At 36.0% G+C, this 21,127-nt stretch overlaps 3 protein-coding genes and 1 pseudogene across 6 annotated transcripts; 2 read left to right on the forward strand and 2 right to left on the reverse strand.

Moving 5' to 3' along the window:
- The first annotated feature begins 2,688 nt into the window (after positions 1–2,688).
- On the forward strand, positions 2,689–3,288 carry LOC105160581 (non-specific lipid-transfer protein 2). Its single transcript, XM_011078025.3, has one exon. The coding sequence runs from the start codon at positions 2,761–2,763 to the stop codon at positions 3,049–3,051; it is 291 nt and encodes a 96-aa protein (XP_011076327.1). The 5' UTR covers positions 2,689–2,760; the 3' UTR covers positions 3,052–3,288.
- A 905-nt stretch (positions 3,289–4,193) lies between these two features.
- LOC105160590 (uncharacterized) lies at positions 4,194–6,418 on the reverse strand (annotated as a pseudogene). Its single transcript, XR_016066655.1, has 3 exons — positions 6,278–6,418; positions 5,963–6,167; positions 4,194–4,602 (listed from the first exon to the last, which is right to left on the reverse strand). The product of XR_016066655.1 is annotated as an uncharacterized LOC105160590 (transcript).
- Positions 6,419–7,560: 1,142 nt separating this feature from the next.
- Positions 7,561–11,048, reverse strand: LOC105160598 (uncharacterized). The gene is made up of 6 exons (XM_011078049.3): positions 10,339–11,048; positions 9,780–9,991; positions 8,990–9,278; positions 8,788–8,873; positions 8,610–8,701; positions 7,561–8,362 (listed from the first exon to the last, which is right to left on the reverse strand). The coding sequence occupies exons 1-6, from the start codon at positions 10,606–10,608 to the stop codon at positions 8,130–8,132; spliced, it is 1,182 nt and encodes a 393-aa protein (XP_011076351.1). The 5' UTR covers positions 10,609–11,048; the 3' UTR covers positions 7,561–8,129.
- Positions 11,049–15,190: 4,142 nt separating this feature from the next.
- Positions 15,191–21,064, forward strand: LOC105160610 (LEAF RUST 10 DISEASE-RESISTANCE LOCUS RECEPTOR-LIKE PROTEIN KINASE-like 1.2). Of its 3 annotated transcripts, XM_020693604.2 has the most exons (5): positions 15,191–15,747; positions 16,214–16,572; positions 19,376–19,408; positions 19,574–19,831; positions 19,926–21,064. In XM_020693604.2, exons 1-5 carry the CDS (start codon positions 15,335–15,337, stop codon positions 20,894–20,896), a joined length of 2,034 nt encoding a protein of 677 aa, XP_020549263.1. In that variant the 5' UTR covers positions 15,191–15,334; the 3' UTR covers positions 20,897–21,064. The 3 variants fall into 3 exon arrangements, with proteins under 3 accessions (XP_020549263.1, XP_020549259.1, XP_011076378.1); XM_011078076.3 differs by lacking the exons at positions 15,191–15,747; positions 16,214–16,572 and adding an exon at positions 18,242–19,101; XM_020693600.2 differs by lacking the exons at positions 15,191–15,747; positions 16,214–16,572 and adding an exon at positions 18,234–19,101 and having other exon boundaries at positions 19,376–19,831.
- Positions 21,065–21,127: the final 63 nt, after the last annotated feature.

Here is a 21,127-nt window from a genome sequence, read left to right on the forward strand (position 1 = left end):
TTTTTCATTCACCTCGTTGGATATTTTTTTAATATTTTAAGAAAAAAGAAAAAATTATAACAAGGGTAAAGTTGACAATTTAAAATATCCCTCCAAAAATTACATAATTTCATCAAATACAAGGGGACATTTATAAATTTTCAAATAGTGAGAAAGTATACATAATTATGTCAAATTTTAGAAAAGCTTATTGTAATTTATTCTAAAAATAATGCTTCGGATGCCACCTCAAAATTCAAATTTGTTCTTTTTGTTTCTAATTATACTTAATGAAAGCTTAATTTTACTTATTTGTTCTCTAGAATAACTAAATTATTAACTTCGTGTTCACCAATTTAATAATTACAAGAATACCCTTATGTAAGTTTGTTATTTGAAGAGGAGATTCAATAAGATTTTGAATTAAAGATATTATTCAATCCAACTTATTTTTGTGAAAAAAGATTAAAATGGTAACATCAGCTTAGTAGACATCTTGATTAAAGTAATTGGGTCATTTGAAGGCCCAATAGGAACCCCACAAGGTAGTGATCGTATTAAAGGGCCCAAAATACAATTTGTTTTTCTTATATTTTTAAATAACGGATAATTACATTACACTCGATTTGTTTATATAAATTATATCTATTTTTAAATAATTACACGTACACCCATAAAAAATATCAACATAATTTATATAAATTAGCCATATTTTTTTTAAAAGACTACATATACATCCTTAAAAAACATCAACATCATTATAAAACTACTCTTTTTTTTTTCTATTATGATGATTTCTATAATTATGCAAAAAAAAAATAATAATAATTCGTATTAATAAATTATAGATCATAGAATATAAATGTAATTATCCCTTTTAAATAATTGTTATATTATATTTTCAATATCAAATAGTAAAAGAAACTTCCTCCATATTCCTCTCATATTAAATCCAAATTTGTTCATTTTATGGTAAAGGGTGAGTGATTATCATCATTACCATACTCATGTAATGCTAAATAAAACTAAAGTATGGGCATCACTCTTGCAATAAACAAAGAAAAAGGTTGTCAACTTAGAACAATACGGTGCCATTGCGGTGGCTTTTGACCTTTAAAGATGTTTTACTTTGAAAATTTAAAACGTTTCATTCCTCACCACTTTTGATCATTACACACTCATTGTTATGCAAAACACTACTTTTTTCAATTTTTTTTCTTAAAAATATATAAATTTTCCCCCTCCATGGACTGGTTTAAGAAGATATTAATTTTGTGCGTTGAGATGAAACAAATAATTTCACATAGGCCCATTTATTCTTTATTTTGGGTGCATTAAAATTTGAGAAATAGAGTTTTGTTTGTTGAAATTAGCGAGAAAAGTTAAGTTGGTGATGATTGCAATGGGCGCATGCGATTTGCATCTCATCTCATCACCATAAAGTACTAAGAACGCCAATTATACTAATCACTAATCCTCCTTGGGCCCTTCTTTGACACGATGCTCCTCCTTCAACTACTCAACCCCACTCCCCCCCCCCCCAACCCCCCAAAAAAAAGAATGGGATGTTTGATTTATTAAAATCTCATCTTGTACAAAGATAAATAATGTCCACTCTACTATTTAGTATTGAATATCGTCATTTACGTTTAGTGTCTAGAATAGTGGGACTTGCTTAGTTGTTGTTAGATAATAGTTGTTGCAAATTTCATGGATCCCTACTGAAATTTAAAATTGATTCTAGGAAAATCTTGATTGGAAACGAATCAATGTGTAAAATATAATTTAAAGATAGAAGAAGAATGGAAAATTTTAATAAAATGAAAACTTTAAAGAAAAGGAGATAACAAATATATAATATTCTACATATAATTGGTTCAAATTCAACCGAAGTGACGGTGAGTTAACATTTTCCATGAGGAAGAAGGCATTTCATATGAATAGAATTGTTGCAAGAATGATTAGTGAGGGCATTAGTATGGGTATGGGTATGGGCATGATGAGGGATGGATAGTATTAGTGTTAGTGCACCACCATCATTGCAGCTCATTCTCATCATTTACAAGCGTGACTAACCTATGCCTACAAAAGTCTTCCCATTATCACTTTCTGCCTATCATTCCTTTCTGTAATCTAAATATGCATCCATCCATCATTTCTTCAGATGTTACATTTTTCAAATTATTCTTTTAGTGATTTGTGTATGGTCAATTTTGTGTTATTTTATGCTCATTCTTGTTCATGACAGGATACCTATGTTTTAAGTTGTCGCAGTGCAATGAATAATCCGAACTCAAAATAAGTGGAGAAATAGCTGTGGTCGATTGTAAATATATGACTAGTCTTTAAAGGTTTTTCAGTAAGCGTGGACGTCGTACAAATTCATTTATAGACCATTCAAGTATATATATGTCTTAAGTGTTTTGATTTTCTCTCCTATTTTTCTCTTATTTTTGCATATACGGCGTCTTTGTCTTGTATTTCTAATAATAAATCGACATATCAAATTTGTGAGAGGATAGGATAAATTTTGTACCAACTTTTACAGTAGAATCTTGGAATTACAATGTGGCATGTGGTGAAACAATTGAGTCATTATTCCACTTATAACAATAGCATAAAGTAGTATGAAAGAGGTACAATAGGTTATCTCCGTTCCACCTTTCCATCATACCAGTTCCCTCTATAAATTGAGATGCAAACCATAATCTTTCCCCACACATCTCCAAATCTACCTCCCTAACACCCCACCCCAACCCCTGAAAGCAAAAGAAGCAGAAAATGGACATGAATACCAAAACAACATTTCTGGCACTCTGTGTAGTCCTTGTGCTTATTCTTGGTGAAGTTGAAGTGACAAATGCGGTGACTTGCAACCCACTGCAGCTGAGCCCATGTGCATCTGCAATCACATCATCGAGCAAGCCGAGTGCTGCGTGCTGCGCCAAGATTAAGGAACAGAGGCCATGCCTGTGCCAGTACATGAAGAACCCCAATCTTCAGAAGTTCATTAAGTCTCCTGGTGCCAAGAAAGTTGCCAATTCTTGCGGCACGCCATACCCCAGATGCTGAAATTACACCGTGTGCAATTCTCTATGACCTACTGCTTAAGTATCATATAAAGTGAAATCACATGTCATAGTTACTAAATTATATCCCACTATGGTATAGTTTTATATATATCTTTGCCTATGAGTATTTTATCATATGATGAGTCTGCTCTATACCTGTTTGGTGCTAGTAATGCCCTGTTTTGTGCTTGGACTCTCTGGTGTGTTTATTATGGTAATAAAATTGTCTTTGCATGGATTTATCTCTAGCAGGTATAGAAGAGTAGAAATGATCTGGATTAAGCTGCTGCTATGCATATCATTCTGACTAGAGTTTTAGTCATAGTGTTCGTATCCCATTGCAGAACCATCGTCTCCAGAAGTAAAGGTTAACTTGCCTAGATTGTGTTTCCTCCTTTGTTCTGAGAATATACAGTCCACAGTGATGAATTTGCTTGCAGAAAATAGTAGTGAGATGTGATGATATTTGCACAAAGAATAAAAGAGGAAAAACTAACATTTGAAGAGTGATGCGAGTGAGATTCAGACCAATGTCATATGCACTTTGCAATGGATCTTACTGTTAACACCCATAACAGAACAGAGAGACAATCTCTCCTCAGAACCATCAAGTAAATGTCATTTTCAGATTTTGAATTTGGACAACCTTTAAGAGAAACCAGATTTAGACAGCTTTAACGGGCACGTCGGAATACATATTTGGCAGATAACTTATCATTTTCATTGACTTGATAGCAGAAGTCAAAACATACAGATTTATATGACCCCAGCTCTAAATCTTTGACTTTTAAGCACGGTGACCACATTCTGATCCCTTATTGATGAAAAAACAACCACCAACTGTTGTAGTTATATTGTAATATTTCCATTCTTGTTTCTTGGAACCGTTAAAATTCCTCCTTCTGGTCCTGGCTTAGTTACAATATGGAGTCCTCTCAACTTAAAATTGTCTAAAGGTATGTTGCATCCATTAGAGATGATGTGGCATGATCATGAGTTATGAGCTTAAATTGTATATAGGGTAAAGGAACGGGATGCATCAAAATGTTTGTTAAAAGTTGAATAGTAAAGAAATCAATTAAGATGATAGAACTAAGAGATTATCTTGGTGTAAGTACTAAAGGCATAACATAGTAACTTCGGTTTCTACAAGAACATTTATATATGTGTCACCTATTATATCCTGAACATCTTAATATCTCTTCATATCAGAACAATGCCCAAAACTTTTAGCAATAATCTCATAAACCGAACCAGAAGGTTTAGAATTCACTGGCCTTCTGATGATGGGGATTTTCTGTATAAACTGAAGAGGTCATCCCAAGTCTTTCAGTGTGGTGTTTCTCCCATCCACCTGTATCGGCCTTGAAGTGAGTCCAGTAGTACAATATAGAAGCCATCATTGATATGAATGTCAGGGCAGCACCGGCAGCAAACCTTCCGGAGAGTGGCACATGACAAGTGCCCAAATGAAAAACAGCCCAATACCTTGTGGTAAGCATTCCTAGCTGAGCCTGCCAGTAAGCATGCCTCTGCTGCTAGAAAGCTGACCCTGATGGTGTATCACGAGTTCAGTACAGGTAGAATGAAAATTTTATCAGCGAGTGTGAGTGTGTACAAACAAAAGAAAAAGAACCAATGCAATTGCGAAAGAATAAATTATAGCATATGTTCATCAATGCTGAAATAATTTGATTGACAAACTACTACTGCTGAAAGCAAATCAGCAACTGAAAATGCTACCACATAAAGTAAATAGGAAGAAAGAACAATGGTACAAAAACTACGGTTCATATTCTAGTGCAGCACAAACAAGTCATCCATCTCTAGAGGAAAAAAGCAAATATATAACTGACAAATGAGGCCATCAATTACACAGATTAGAATGTAGATACTGGATAACTGAGAATAATGGGGATGAGAAAGCAAAACGCCAGATACTACAGCTTCAATTATGCTGTTTTCCTTATTTCTGGGAATCATTTTGTTGACCTTTTATACTCAGACAACAAGAAGGGACTCATCCAGCACTTGTTATCGTGTCCATCATATTGTTAAGTAGCATGCATAATAAAATTGGTCCAGCATCAGCAGTCAAAAAATACTTATATTGATGCGGAAATCTCTAGAGCTTGGAATGCAATCTTCAGTAGCTTTGGACCAAGGCAAATAAAAATCTTGGAGAAGATAGGAAGTCCCATAAACATGACCCAGTGGCAAAAATGGTGCAAATATAGACGGACCATTGAATAAGATCATGCCAATTGCTACATAATTTCCGTCAGGGATGCCTTTCCGGTACATCCATCTGCCAAGCTTTTCCTCAATTCAATCAAATTGTTAGTTTTCCATGCTTTAATCTTCGTAGAACATGTGTAACTTAAGTGTGTCAGCCCCTGCGAAACCAATTGCACCCTGCCGATAAGATTTGTTCCACGTGATATTTCGTGAAATCCCACAGCCAACAACTAGCCAACATGTTAAGCAACACCACGTATGTTCCATTTTCAAAGAAGTCTTTTTCATTCCCAAACTTAGAGAGGTTTTTGTGGGATGCAGAACAAATGAACCAACTCGCAAGTATTGTCATCAGAAGCAGCTTTTACTACAACATTACTACACAACTAAAAATTACCTCATCCGAACAAAGAGAGAAGTAACAAAATAGTAGCAGAAAAAGAAACAACGTTTCATACACTGCATGTTAAGTTTGCTAAAACATCGAGAAAAGGGAAATACAAACAATAAATAGCAATGATTTATTAGTCCATTAAAACCGTATGGACAAAATCAAGCAAAAACACACCATGTGCGCCCGGACCTACTACACTATTGAGCTCCAGTTAGTGGAGGAGAATGGTAAATAAAGCGAGTGAACAAGGAGAAAACAGCGAAATAGCAAGAAAGATTACCATGAAAAAATAAAGAAGAAAACAGCACAAGTATTAGAGCCGCCACCCATCATCCTCTCCTGAAACACAAGCACTTAGTGACGCCGTGAACCGACGTTTGGCTAATCAAAAGCAGCCCAAAGGCCGTCATACCGTACGCCGTCGACGCGTCAGTGCCGTACCTACAGTATGTCTTCTCGTCGTACGCATCCGGCACCACCTTGGCCTTTATAATAGGAAATAAACAGAAATGAACAAATGGACAAAAACCCACGAATGCTTGCATGAAAGATAGAGAAAAGAAGCAAAAATGGGAAGATGGAAGGAGAATGGCACAGTGCTTCGGCGGCGTTCAGCACCGACAGCTAGTACAAAGGCAATGGATGTGAAACTGTGGTGTGAAGTATGAATAGTCGGTTGTTTCCTTGGAGGGAGGAGAGGAAACGACAAAAGTAAAGCGGGGTTTATGGTTTTATGTCAAGTATTACTTACTTGGATAGTTTGTCGTGAAGATATACATTGCTACCACCAACATTGCGTCTGAATTATATATAAATTATATTATATTTATATTTAGTATATAATTAATTTAAATTAAAAAGAGTTTATTTTAACAAGTTGTGCTCTTATATTTGTGTAACATAGTTCGTGGAATGTGTTTGAAATTTCCTTAAATCAGAGAGAGAATAATAAATAGATACTCCGCCATAAGTGTTATGTTTGTTTTTTTTTTTTTTTCCGATTTTCGGGTGCTAAAAGAGTCATATTTTCCTTAAAAATTACTTGGGAATAAAATTTTAAATGGTCAAGACATATTAATAATTGAATTGATGAGTTGGATGATTAATTAATAATTTTAGTTTTACCTCCCAATAACCCACGCTACCTGACATTTAGAGAGATTCATGAATTCAGATGAGTTACAATCCAATTCTTGGAAACCAAATTAGAAGCCCAAGAAAAACAATTAAGTTTGTCCACATCAATAATGAGAAAATTAGTATATTAATTCTTGGGTAGCACAATTTATAACATTGTTGATTCTTTAGGCTATTCAATTTTATTGGAATGTAAGGTTCGCATTTGGTTGTCTCATTATCAGAATTTAAACGGAATAGAAGCTTTATTTGTACTTTGTACGATAGACTTTATTCATTAATGCAAATTACATTTTCTCAATATATATATATACGAGAAGCATTGGTCTTTTGTTTTGACCAAACCAAATTCATTAGAACCTAAGCCTCAACTCCCATCATCATTTTGTCTCTAATTCAAAAGGGAGGAAGCGAAAGCAAAACATTATTATATTTGAATTCAAACATTAGGTAGAAAGTGGACATGCTCAAAGGAAAGCTAATCCACTGAGCTGTGACTGGACAACACCGAAGCAGACAAACAAGACAATTTCCAAGCTGTTGGCGAGCACAAACCACTTGTGTTGAGCTGTCTGAACTGGGAATGTTGAACATGTAATGGTGGATGACAAGGCTTAGATTTTTGATGGACCACATTTACAGTCTGGTTCAGTAGCAATTATGAATAGCTGGGCAGCACAGCTTAAGAACATGCGACATCTAGGAAGACGATAAGAATCATAAATATGAAGGCACCATGCATTTCTGAGCAATTATACTTCAATCATTACTCATTACTCTACTAATAGAATTTTTCCTTTTCGGTAATTGTCTACCAAGACAGTTAGTATACATAACATGAGGCAACTTGACTGAACGCCCAGCTACGATCCTCTATCAAATCCCTTTCAAAATGCATAAATAACTCACAGCGCCTACAACTAATCACCAGGGCAGAAAAAACCAGCCTGTTTTATGAAACAACATAACAAAACAGAGGTAAGAGTTAAAAGGTAAGAAGTTTTCAACCAGCCACGGTGCTGCATGCTCCGGTTCAGCCCAGCTCTAATCACTCAACAAAATTTCTTTTTCTCATCTCATTCCTCAATCTTGATCTTAGGCCGCCGTAAAGTATTCTGCAAGACTTCCCCACCCCACCCCACCTCAATTTTTTGTTTTGCCTTTTAACTCAAATAACAGCGCTGTAACATGTGACAAACTTGCTCACTTGGTCAACCTTCCTCAGTTTGGTGCACCCTCCTCATCAAGCTTAAAATGGCGCATGGGGTCCTTGTAACAGGACTAAGACGACAGTGAAGCAATCTCTAGATTTACTTGCGGCAGAAGAAAGCGAAATCCGGGTGGGTGACTTGGAGTAAGCTTAGCCAATTATCAGCAGCCTGCAAGAGAGAGTTTGCCAACTGGCGCTGACGACCTGCATCTGGAGTCCACAGTGATACTTTATATTTATATGAAGCAAGGCCAAATACTGGCAGTGAAATCTGTGGAACACCGTCACTCTCTGATGGATATGTCACAATTGGAGGATGCATGGCTTGACTTCCTGAGTAAGTGTAAGCGAGAACGTCACACACATGAAATAAGATGTGAATGCCATGTGTCTTGTTCCCTTCAAGGGAACACATGGCAGGCAATGAAGTTCTTCAGGAATCATAGTTGTGACTGGAAAACAAGAACCGAGACAAAGTTTGTATGTACAACAAGCCCCAACAATACCATTGAGGCTCTACACATATCTTTGCAATAATTGTAACAGGTAGAGACACACACACACCCAGAGTTTTAGCTACCTGTCATGGAAGTATGAAGGGAATGAAAGGTTAAAAAGCAAGCATCTGTATCTTTAAGAGTTGGACCTGTTGGTATTCTGTAAATGGGGTACCTACATGATAATTGTTGCATTAGGCCAGCACTATACATAAATCAGTAACTATAGACAAAATTTATGCATGTTAAACAAAACAATACCAGGCCACAGAAATCCAACTGGATGGAAGTAGATCACAACTTCTAAGTGTTTTTAATTCTGGGAAGTGATGAGCAAGATCAGATATCTGTGAAAATTTCAGCATTATATAGTGTAAGGAACAGAAGAGAGTAATCCTTTCTCAACAAAAGAAAATATAAGAAGAAATATAATAGCAAATTCAGGATGGAAAGAAAAAATGACCTTGTCTGCCAAAGGTTCCCTGCAATATGGTTGGTCTCGTGCAAAATACTCAAACAACAAGCAACCTTGTGAACTTCCAGATTCACCTTCATCACTAGAAAAGCCTTCTTGGAATGCCATATGCTGCTCTCTGAACAACTGATCCACTCGAAGAGAACCATCACCTGTTTGAAGATAGTTAAGTGGCTCCCTTGAATAACACAAGCCACCTCTATCTTGTTCACTGTCACTGCTGCCATCACTACTAGAATCCCTAAAGTATTCACCATCACTTTCTTCACCAAGTCGCCTACCACAAAAGAGAAGAAATAAGACTTGGATGGAGTGTGATCGCTAATCAGTCTGTATCAGTAAATGCTGTAAGTAAAACAAATAAATCAGGGCCACAATTGACAAGTAAAAGAATGTAACAATAAACACAAGTGCACAACTACCACAGGTAGGATATAGAGCTCATTACATCAAATATATATGTGCAGAGTTTAATCACCAAAACCTGGCAGAAAGTTTGTTTTCACCTAAGTAGGACATGTACCACTAAGTACCATAACCTGGCACAAACTTGACATCAAATACAATTGCAGTCACTTGTTTTTTCTCAATTTTCATAATGCAAACAAGAGCCTTGGTGCAAAATAGGAGTTACTCATAGTGCTTTCAAATCCAATAAACCCATACCTTGCTATAATCTTAATAAGAAGGGCATCAAATCCAATAACAATTTCTCAGAAAATGAATGGCAAGCATAAGCACGAATTCTGAAAGGAATGTAAGCGCAAAAGATATATACCTTAGTTTTGATGTACTCTTTGAGAGATCAGCATACAATTGAATGCCTGACAAATAGGGCACATAATACTGAACTACTCTGTCCCTGTCATTCAACATCAAAGGCACTCCGGCACCATAGACACTCCATTCCTTGAATGATGCCCATAAATCACTAAGCACAAAGAATGGCTGAAACTCGACATTGCATGTTCTCCAATCCCTCACTGTCATCTGTGACATTAAAATGCATTCAGAAAATCACATTTAACAAGAAAAATGCTACTGCTTTAACCAGGTACTCAGGAAACCTAAATTAAAGCAGTATTTATCCTCTCTCAGTTAAAGGAAGTGGCCTCAGTACAGCCCTTTTTAAACTACTAACTTATAACGTCTGCTCAAAGAAAGGAAATATAAGTTACACCAATAGCAGCAGACTTGTAACTTGTTAAATCCCGTTATATAGTCAAAAACTATATAAATCTCGAGATCATAACATACGTCTCATTTCAACAAATCAATCAGTAGTCTTAAATAAACTTCAACCCATTCACAATCCGGAAAGAAGAAAACGGAAAAACCTTGGATAAGTACTGTGCAGGGACCGATGGCGTGACAGATTCCAAAAACCTCTCCAGATTACACAAAGGAGAAGATTCTAACACAGGAGCCGAAGCCGGAGTAGCCGGCTTAGACTTCTCCTTTGGCGGCTCATCACGCCGGTTCCGCCTCGAAGTGACATCATTCTGAGCCCTCCGCGAAAAATCTTGACTCCGGCGAACCCTCGCAGTGCTGTAAAACCGATCGTCGCCATTATTACTCCTATTGAACTGCACTCCTGGTCCCAACATATTTAGTCAAACAAAACTAACACCCCCAACTACTATACTCGTATATCAGAAAGCCCTAAACCCTCTTTCTCAGAATACCTTCCCCTTCAAAATCGTCCTATCTACTTATCCAGAAATGATTTTATCCTAATACGAATGATTTATATATCCAGCCCTTGCTACTGAAATTAATGGAAATCCCGCAGCAGCGGAAACCTAATCGACGGATTATCGTACACGAATTTGTCCAGAGCAATCTTAACTCGGATCAAAACGTCAATGGCAACTTCTGCAGAGAGGAACAGTGCGTGTGTGCGTGTGTGTATATTATAGAAAGAGAGAGCGTATGTGCATGTATATATGTATGTATGTATGTATAGAGAGAGAGTGTTTGTGTGTATCTGTGTTAAGACAGAGTGAGAGGAACAAATGGAGGAAATGAACAGGTAGGAGAAGATAGGAAAAAGAAGGGAATTAATATATATATATATATACCTCTAGGTGGTTTTTATTAAATAAAAAATATATATATATAATATTAAATTAAATGAGTTATTTATTAAATAAAATAATTAATTTTAATTACAAAGGACATGAGAAGAGAAAATTGCTGATGTAGTTAGTTGAGAGGGTTAGGTGAATGGACACATTTAACACAGCTTACATTTTTTTATTTAAGCATTAAATTAAAGCTCAGTACCATCAAACTTAGTATACCAACATTAACATGATTAAATTCCACTTTTTCTAAAATTATAACTTTTCAAGGATCTAAAATTATTTTCTAAATTTATTAAAATATAATTAAACATACATTATGACACGGGTCTAAATTAAGTGTCTTTTAAATTATTTCTCACAATATCTCAAAATACGACAAGAATTTACATATTTTTTTAAACATGTGACTCAATCTCACCCGAAGACGTAGAACCAGAATCATTGATCACCATCAAATTGAAAAACTGAAATCACGGCATGTGAACATGTAGGAGTATTAATATTTTAAAATTATTTTGGGCTAAAATATGTGATTCTAATTGAAAATTTTCAGAGAATTCGTTTTTGTTTTTTTGGTTATCACATCTGACTAATTTAAGTATAAAAATGTTTTAAAATTTATTCATTTTTCTCAAATTTCAATCAATTTTGGATTTACTAACGTTGTAAATTCAATATGTATCAGAATTTGATGTGAGAGGGTAGTTTTTAGTTATAGTTTATGAGGTGGGGTTTTGCTGGCGTGGTGGCGATGACAATTTATGTAGAGTGTAGCCGACCAATGGGATCATCAAAACATTATTGGACTTAGTAGCAACCCATCACTAGCTAAGCACTAACGTGATTGGTTCTTCAGAGATTACCCAAATTAATAATCTCATCAGGACGCTGACACGTGTATGGCTAGATATTAAAACGAGGTCCTTTTCTTATCTATTCGTCCTTTACCCTCCCTCACCTCTCTCACAAATTTCCGCCCTCGATCCCTCACTTGTTAGAAATATTATTTGAACTTTTTAATTTATATACTAATTACATATCAAACGTTATAAATTAAATAAGGATTGGTAAAAATATATATAGATAATTAAATATTAAATAATACAAATCACATAGATAATACAGTCATGAATTCAAAACTGCTTTTCGATTTTAACAACTATGTCAAAAGAATTTCTCGGCCCCCATAATAATAATATGTGTAGTAACATTTCACCTCGTTGGAGGGGCCCCTAGCCCTAGCTTATGGTGCGACAGTTTAGAAATTATGAGTGGTAGCTGCTGCTTACATGTGGGGTGGGGTGGGGTAGTTGGAATTTTTTGTTATAAGAAAATAAAAATTGAATTATTTCGTCTTCGATTGATACATTGAATCATTATATAGTTTAAGGACCATAAATCGTTTATACGAACTGATGATGGGGCCGTGTACATGACTATGCTAACTTAAAAATTGGTCGATTATAATCAACTTTTTATCGATATTGTTGTCACCAAGTTTGTAGGTGTAGGTATATGATAGACTTGACTATGTTTGCATAAAATGGAACTTCAAATTTTGAGTACTTAAACATGACCGGCCAACATAATTATGAGTTAAACCTGTGTACGTCATAAAGAGGTAGTTGAATGGTAGCCTGGAAAAAAGAGGATGAAGATGAAGATGGAAACAAAAGTGGGTGAAGGTGCAACACCAAGAGCACAAGGTACAATCAAGCTTTAATAAAAGTGGGGAAAATAGCATATCCACAGGAGCGATTCTACATGACTAAAGCTTAATGGAAAGCGACTTTTGTCCTTCTTTTTGAGGGTGACGTTTTGGTTCTAATTGCTCCACCACTCCTTTTTACTTCCCTCTTCTTTAATTATTTGGTGTAAATTATTGGTCGAATATACCTACATGTATAAAGTAAGGGTTGTAACATTTTGGACGACTCAAAATTATTATATAATTATAATAAATAAAATAATTATTGCTCTCTGTTCTATAATAAAAAATAAATAATAATCGAGTCTCGAGTCAGGTCCGGTCTAGGCTTATAAATTAATTATTATATTAAGTCTTTTTAATGAATAAATACTATACACAATGACAGATGCATACTGACAGTTAAGTGTAAAAAATAGCATGTGGATTTTTAAATTATTATAATTTTAAATATTAATCATAATGTAAAAGAAAAGAACTGACTAAAAGTTGACTTTGGTAATTGTTGTTTATTTTACACCTTCGCTCTACATTAGTGGAATCAAAATCAAATTTAAGCAAGAGAAAAAAGAAAAAAGAAAAAAAAAGAACTATGAAATATTTAATAGCTATTGGAAATGAAAATTGAAGGGGGTTGCTCCCTTTATCCTGCTCTAACCCAGGAAAAATGAAGCCCATACAAAAATTGGGCTTTGTTGTCTGTATACAGCCCGTAAATCTAATTGGGTCTCACTGTTTGTAATCTAAAAAGTTTGGCCCACTAGCATCTTAGAGACAAGTAATATCAAATTATTTTTTGTTTTAATTTCTTTTCGTTTCATTTAATTAGAAAATATCATAAAAAATTAAATTATACACACGTATTGGGTATGTTCTTACCCACCACTTATATAACAACAACCAAATGCCGCAGGTTGTTGTGTCCCACCTTAATTGAGACGGTCAACCAAAAAATTAAAACGGTGCAATATTTCATATGCAACTCTAGAATTTTTAGTATCGGAGAATCAAATTTTGATATAATACAAGTTCTTCCCATAAAATTGGTGTCTTTCATATGCTTTCTTACCTCCGTTGTTGTTGTCCCATTTTAATCACACGGAGGGAAAGATTGGTATTCTTACACTGCTCTCGTTTATGTCTTTTCCCAATATATGCCGACTCATTTAATCAGCACTTGTCAATTGGTTTTGAAAATACTCAATTTAATGTTTTTTGGTCAAAATAATAATAATGACAATGCATAATGACGAGAGTGGATATAATATATTCAATTAGGTACTAAACGTTAAATTACATTGGTATATACTGTTGTTGATTATGATGGGAATTTTAGGCGTTCTATCCGAAAATTAAAAAGAAAAACGATCACCTTTTTAAGTTGATTTTAGTTTCTAGGAAGCTGTGTTGGTTCAATTTCGGCCACTCCATTTGGTTTTTTATGCAAATGCGATTTCCACTTTTCAGGAGTTGTCCACTGAAAATGTACACAATTCATTTAGCACGTTCAAAATGAATTTTAATAGAAAATATCATTTTGTCAATAATATTTAATTTAATAGTAAAATTGAGATTTTATGACTTTAAGATCATGGGTCAGAACTCCACTAAGATGTTATTCTATTTAAGTGTAGTCATACTTTAATAGTGGTTATCGATTGAAAGCAGCTATCTGATATTGATAATTAGTATATGATTATTATAATGGCTGATTTTTGTTGGATACAATATTTGATATTAATTATCGTAATTAATTTTTTTTAAAAAATAATAGTATCACTTTCACTTCAAAGAAAAAATAGAAACATCATTCTTTCATATTACTTTATGAAAAAATAAAAATATAAAAACCCAGGAAAGTTAAGGTTTCTCTTTTCAATTTTCTTGTTTTCATGGATTATTAAGTGGAATCGAGTTTGAAAATTTCTATTTTAAATTATTTTTCTATTTTTCACTACATCACTTTCATATATAAAAACAATATTTGATCCACATAAAATGAACATATAAAATTATAATTATACAAATTTAAGATAAAAAGATCCGAAGAAAGACAGCCGACCCACTTGATTAATTGGATCATTTTCTCTGTTCTTGCAGTTCCATTCCACCTCAAGCTGATGACATGAAACCATTACAACTACAAATCCTGTTCCTGTGCCCTTCATCATATTGGGCCGAGAATACCCTTCGCCTACACAATAACTATCAACTCCAACATACTGTTATTAATTTATCCAAACTGCCAAGATTAATACTAAGATCCCACAAGGTCAAATAGATGAACAAGATTGGTCAATTCATGCAACTGTTGTCTTAACATGTCTCTATTTTGCATACTCCGCAATAACTTCATTAGTCTAAGATTTTAGGCAGATAGAGACGCCCACCCTTTCCCATTGTCAGAAGCTTTGAAGTCATTCATATCCACCAGATCAACCCACCCCTCTTCACATATCAAATTAAACAGCTATCCCAACATGAGATGTATATATGTATAGTTTTCCTTCATGATTGCAGCTGCTCCAAGATTTACAGATGAGCAAAGGCTATATGCACGGTTTCTTGGAATCTTTAGGCCTTTCTATACTCGGTCTTATCCTCTCATGTAGAATATCTTGTGGTGCTCATTATCAGTACGAGGCGTGCGTGCCGACGGATTGTGGCAATGGCCTAAGCATAAGCTTCCCCTTCTATGTTCCAGACAGGCAAGAATCCTATTGTGGCTACCCGGGATTTGTGCTCAATTGCAGCAAAGATGGCTTTCCAGTTCTTAACTTGCCTGGAAATGACTATATCGTTGAAAATATTTCCTACCGTAATCGATCTTTACATGTGTGGAACGCTGCTGTGTTAAGATCGGATGGAAGTAGTTGTCTTCCAAGTATCAGAAACACAAGTCTTGATGTAGCTCAGTTCGATTATGTAAATGTGACAGGCCTCCATTTGTTCTCCATGTTAGGAAATGGATCGGGTTAAGATGGATAACAGGTGGAATATGAAGGCGATAAAAGACACACGAATTTGTTAACCCAGTTTGGATATAAATCCTACGTCTGGGGGCGATACCAAGCCAGGAGAAAACACTCAAAGAGGAGGAAAATTGAGGAGTACAACACACACACACTTGTATGCAAGTCTTCACCACACGTGAAAAACAACACTCACCCTCGTCTCAACTCTTTCTTTTCTCTCTACTCTATTCTACTTTGCTCTATTAAAACAATGCTAATAAGAGTAGTATATATAGCCATGACTTATCCTTTTTCCAACTCAACTTGGGATTTCTAAGTTGAATGAGGTTATCCTTCTCCAACTCAACTTTGAATCGGGTTATCCTTCTCCAACTCAACTTGGGAATTCTAAGTTGAATCAGGTTATCCTTTTCTTCTTCAAATCAATCTTCACAACTTAACACTCCAACTGCAAGAAACCGTTGCCGGAGGAGCTGTTAAAGTACAAGATTGGCTGTAATAGTTCTGAGGATGGAAAGAACTGGGATGTGGCTTTGTATGACAAAGATGAAAATTTGAGGAAAGCATTGGAAACGTGTGATCAAAATGTCGTTGCACCGGTGGAAGGGTTCTATATGAACGAGGGGAATGATGGGATGGTAAATCTTAGAGAGGTATTGAGACGGGGATTTGCTCTGAACTGGATAGCCAGTGATTGCAATACATGCGAAGATAGCGGCGGCCGTTGTGGCTTTAACGCAACTACTTTCCATTTTAGGTGTTTCTGCCCTGACAGGCCTCATTCCAGGAGTTGCAAACCTGGTAAGTTGTTCTCGAGTATGCTATCAGGATGCAATTTCCTTAATGTTTGACGTTAGCCCACATGTTTTGTGATCTGTCTTGCTATTATCTATGATGTGAACTCTTTCTGATAAATTATATTTATAGTTGATGATTCTATATCTTGGTTTGAAAATAATAAATTAGACAAATAGTCCTTGTCTTGTTCTTTGAAATTTGGATAGGAGCTTAATACAATGATCTGGCAGAAAAACCGAGCATTAAGTTCAAAATGGCATCCAAATATTCTACTTGTGCCGTGGTCTTCAGAGAACCTAATCGAGTCCGTTTGGTGAAAGTTACTTGATTATTAGTTATATCCTTGATTCTGTTTACATCATTGGTCAAGAATCTGATTGTATCAAGCTGGAGCGTTTATCAGACAGGTCCAAACTTAGAACTTTGACTAATTACAAAGTAAAAAAACCAAGAATGTCTGAAGACAGTTAACTAGCTTTAAGAATATCCTAGAATATGTCAACCTTTTTATAATACCTTGCACTTCTTTTCCTCAGTATTTCCTCAAGAATGAATTTTCGTGCATTCCTTCGATGTCTATAGATTTTGCTTTCTTCTGAAGTTATCCCTGGAAAATGTCGATACCAGGGGAAACTGTGGAACTTACTAGTCTAATAGCTAGGCATCCAAGAACAATGAGAATAAGGGGTGAATTAATCTTTTGGGAGTTTGATTTACCCCTTTTGTTTCACTTTAACTTACCCAATCTGCAACTGTAATTACTCCTTATGCTGAAGAACGGACTGAAACTGTACCTTGGGTCAGCTTAAAATTCATTGTTCTGAAGCAAAAACGGCACGTAATGCTGCTTTTACTGTCCTGGCTAGTTACTTCATGGGCCAGCTAATGACCATGAAGAAATTTTCACGATTGAGATAAATGACATCTTTATATTCACGGTTTTACTGAATCCAGTGATATTTTACCATTCATTTCTTTTAATCTTTGCTTCTCATTTTTCTTTCCTGTGGAAATAGTTGGCCTGCTGTACCCCATTTTTCAATTAGAGTTGCTGTCAGCTTTTCTATTAAAGATTTCCAACAAGAAATGAGATATGGGGCTTGAAATCCAAGATATAGTGCTTTTCTTTTTCTTTTGGTGGTGATGTATCAGCCTCAAAACATTGAACAATTTCAGACCAGAAGAACAGCTCGTGCACTGCTGTAGCTCTGGTGAAATCATGTCCATATTACTTTAACCAGAAATACAACTTCATTGATCTGTGTTCTCTTTCTTGTGTTCTCATTAACTATGAAAAACTGAAACACAAATGGAAAACGGAAGCCCCCTTTCTTGATTTGTACAAAACCTTCAAACAAGTCTTTCTACATATTTGTTTTCTACGGTAAAAAATTAAATAAGAAGCGGTTTTCTTGATGTGGCCCATTTCTGAGTTGTTTCCGATTGGTTGGAATTTAAAGAATTATGGACCTTGGAAGGGTCAAGACAAAAGAAGTCAGGTCTACTACAAATGTACTGATAGTCAACTGGAAAGTGTGGAGTAGGAAACTTCATGGAGTTCTGGTTCAGGCTGAGGCTGACCATTTCAAAGCTACTATACCTCAAAAACGAAAAAAAGGAAAAATCGTTTCTTGATATTTTGCAAGTGTAGTTTCCAAAAGTCTTCCAAAAGATTTCCAAGTCAACTGCCGTGTTTCACAGGAACATGCCTAGTTGTATCCAAGTTGTGAAATTAAACGCAACAAATTGATCAAAAAAACATTAAAAGTAGCCAGAGAAAAGAGCTGGTTTCCTCTCCAGGGGGATCCTGGATTCCAACTTCTTGTTTCTGTATATGGTTTGTTGTGGGAAATTCAGATATGGGTCTCACCAAGAATTTGTTTCTCTTCTTCCTTTTGCATCTTGTTTTTCTACTCCATTCAGCTGATTCCAAGTGCCAAAAATCATTCCCGTGTGGAAATTTTACTTTGCAATTTCCATACTTCAGGATGGAACCTGACTGCGGGTTACTCATGGTTGATGAATGTGAGTCTGAAAATCCTAAAATTCAGCTGGGAGGAATTTGGTATGATTTTCTCGAGTGGATATCCGAAAACAAAATATTAATCCGCGATCCCATTCGTCAAGCACACTTGAGTGACGAATGTCTTTTTCTCCGTGTCGGAGATCTGTTTCTACCTAAATCTCCTTCTATTTCATTTTCAGTCACCCCCAATCTCACCTTGTTCATATGCGACGATCAACCTGATAATGAACAAGTACGAAATCATTTCAGAGACTACTATAATAAAAGCTGTGGTGTCTTCACCGCGTATTATAGAAATCCGGGAAGTGGTGTTCCTAGTAGAATCCCTCAAGGATGTCGTTTGTCTCATCTGCCTATGAACCCTAACAAGAACTCCAGTGAACTGCTCGAAATGTTAACTGCTGAATTTACCGTAGAGTGGAATATAAGTGAAAGTTGTAATGAATGTCACCATGGAGGTGGGCAGTGTCTTACTAACACCTTGAACGGATTCGAATGCAAAAAAGGTATCATTCTGCTAACATTTGGATAGTTTCTTGGTAGACCCGATTATGTTCGTCTTGTTCTGCCAGAAATTCGAGGCAGGGATATTCCTGTTTCATGATTTAATATCGTAGAAATAGTTCTGTCTTTGTGTATCTAGGTTTATTGCTACTTAATTGAAATGCAAAGACTTTGATAAATGCAGTATGTCTTTTACATGTCTATAACTGTTGCTACCTGTTTCTATGGCTTCCATTAACTGAATCTGACCTACAAAGTGTTTGATAATGGGTGCAGAAAGAAGTCGATTGACGCTGATACTAGTCACAAGTAAGTATGACAAACAGACATTCATATCCTGCAACTTAATTGATATACATTTCATAATATGGTTCATTTTCCGTTGCAAAGTTTCAGAAGCTGTCTATCCTTTCACAATTTTCTCACTCAATCATACTATTTCAGACCTTAGTGACTCTGATTTTTGGTGCTCAGCTTTATCTGGAGTTGGATTCTTCCTTGTTGTATGCGTTTTGGTCACCTATATTATTTGGCAACGGAAGAAAATAATCAGCAGGGGCTACCTCCTCTCTAGAAACTTGTCTTCTGATCCCTCCTCAAAATCAGACATTGAAGGTGGGAGTTTATACTTCGGTATACCTATTTTCTCATGTGCAGAACTTGAAGAGGCTACCAATAACTTTGATTCTTCTAAAGAACTTGGAGATGGAGGCTTTGGAACTGTATACTACGGTAAGAAATAAAAGTTCTTGCCACTGAGACAATCAGTTAATTTAAGTTTTGATAACTACTATAGTGGCAACTTAGCCTGGCTCATTATGACTAGGCAAACTCCGGGATGGAAGAGAAGTTGCAATAAAGCGTCTGTACGAGCATAACTACAGAAGGGTACAGCAATTCATGAATGAAATCAAGATCCTCACTAGTTTGAGGCACCCGAATCTTGTTTCTCTGTACGGCTGCACGTCTAGAAGAAGCCGGGAACTGTTACTCGTCTATGAATACATTCCCAATGGCACAGTTGGTGATCATTTACATGGAGATAGAGCCAAGGAAGCACCCCTCACCTGGCCTGTCCGCATGAGCATTGCCATAGAAACAGCAAGTGCATTGGCTTACCTCCACAAGTCTGACATAATCCATCGTGATGTAAAATCGAACAACATATTACTTGACAGTAACTTTTGTGTCAAAGTTGCTGATTTCGGGCTCTCACGACTCTTCCCCAATGATGTCACTCATATCTCAACAGCCCCACAAGGGACTCCCGGATATGTTGATCCTGAGTACCATCAATGCTACCAACTAACAGATAAGAGTGATGTCTATAGTTTTGGTGTTGTTCTGATTGAGCTGATCTCGTCTATGCCGGCTGTGGATATAAGCAGGCATAGACACGAAATCAACTTGGCTAACTTAGCTGTGAACCGGATCCAAAGGTGTGCGTTTGATGAGCTTATTGACCCCTCTCTGGGATACGAGACTGATGCTGAAGTCATGAGAATGACTACCTCAGTGGCCGAGTTGGCTTTCCGTTGCCTGCAACTGGAAAAGGATATGAGACCTTCTATGGATGAGGTATTGAGTTTTCTGCAGGATATTCAGGCGGGTGAGGATGGCAAGTTTGAAGAGACTGAAATGGATAATCATAGTAGTACTGTGACTCGAAAGATTCCCCCTTCCCCTGAAACGGAGGATGTTGTATTGTTGAAGAATAAGGCTTTCCAGTCCTCACCAAATACTGTGACTGATGTATGGGCTAGTAGTAGTTCTACGGCAACAAGTTCCATTGGGTGAGAGTTTTATTTCCATTTGGTTTGTGAGAGTAAATAGATGGTAAGGATTTCTTTCACCTTTTATATTGTTACACTCATCTTCTTGTCTATTTCTCTTTCAACTTAATAACAATTAATTAATATCATGTAGAGAGAAGGAAAGAAATAAAAAGGGAATGTACATAGTGAAGGACTTGGCTTCTGCTATCTTCCCACTTAGTATTTTCTTCTATTGTCTCAGTTTTCTTGGCAG

Source organism: Sesamum indicum, linkage group LG1 (assembly GCF_026168435.1).
Source record: "Sesamum indicum cultivar Baizhima isolate 11 linkage group LG1, ASM2616843v1, whole genome shotgun sequence".
In the NCBI taxonomy this organism is placed as follows: Eukaryota; Viridiplantae; Streptophyta; class Magnoliopsida; order Lamiales; family Pedaliaceae; genus Sesamum; species Sesamum indicum.

Bases quoted from the DNA above. Each gene is read 5' to 3' on its own strand.
- LOC105160610 (XM_020693600.2), top strand. From the start codon at position 18,429: ATGGGTCTCACCAAGAATTTGTTTCTCTTCTTCCTTTTGCATCTTGTT. The intron at 19,102-19,375 runs GTATCATTCTGC...TAATGGGTGCAG, and splicing joins CGGATTCGAATGCAAAAAAG to AAAGAAGTCGATTGACGCTG. The intron at 19,832-19,925 runs GTAAGAAATAAA...CATTATGACTAG, and splicing joins CTTTGGAACTGTATACTACG to GCAAACTCCGGGATGGAAGA.
- LOC105160598 (XM_011078049.3), bottom strand. From the start codon at position 10,608: ATGTTGGGACCAGGAGTGCAGTTCAATAGGAGTAATAATGGCGACGAT. The intron at 9,992-10,338 runs GTTTTTCCGTTT...TTAATGTCACAG, and splicing joins CTGCACAGTACTTATCCAAG to ATGACAGTGAGGGATTGGAG. The intron at 8,363-8,609 runs GTAGCTAAAACT...ACACTTACTCAG, and splicing joins CCTTCATACTTCCATGACAG to GAAGTCAAGCCATGCATCCT.
- LOC105160581 (XM_011078025.3), top strand. From the start codon at position 2,761: ATGGACATGAATACCAAAACAACATTTCTGGCACTCTGTGTAGTCCTT.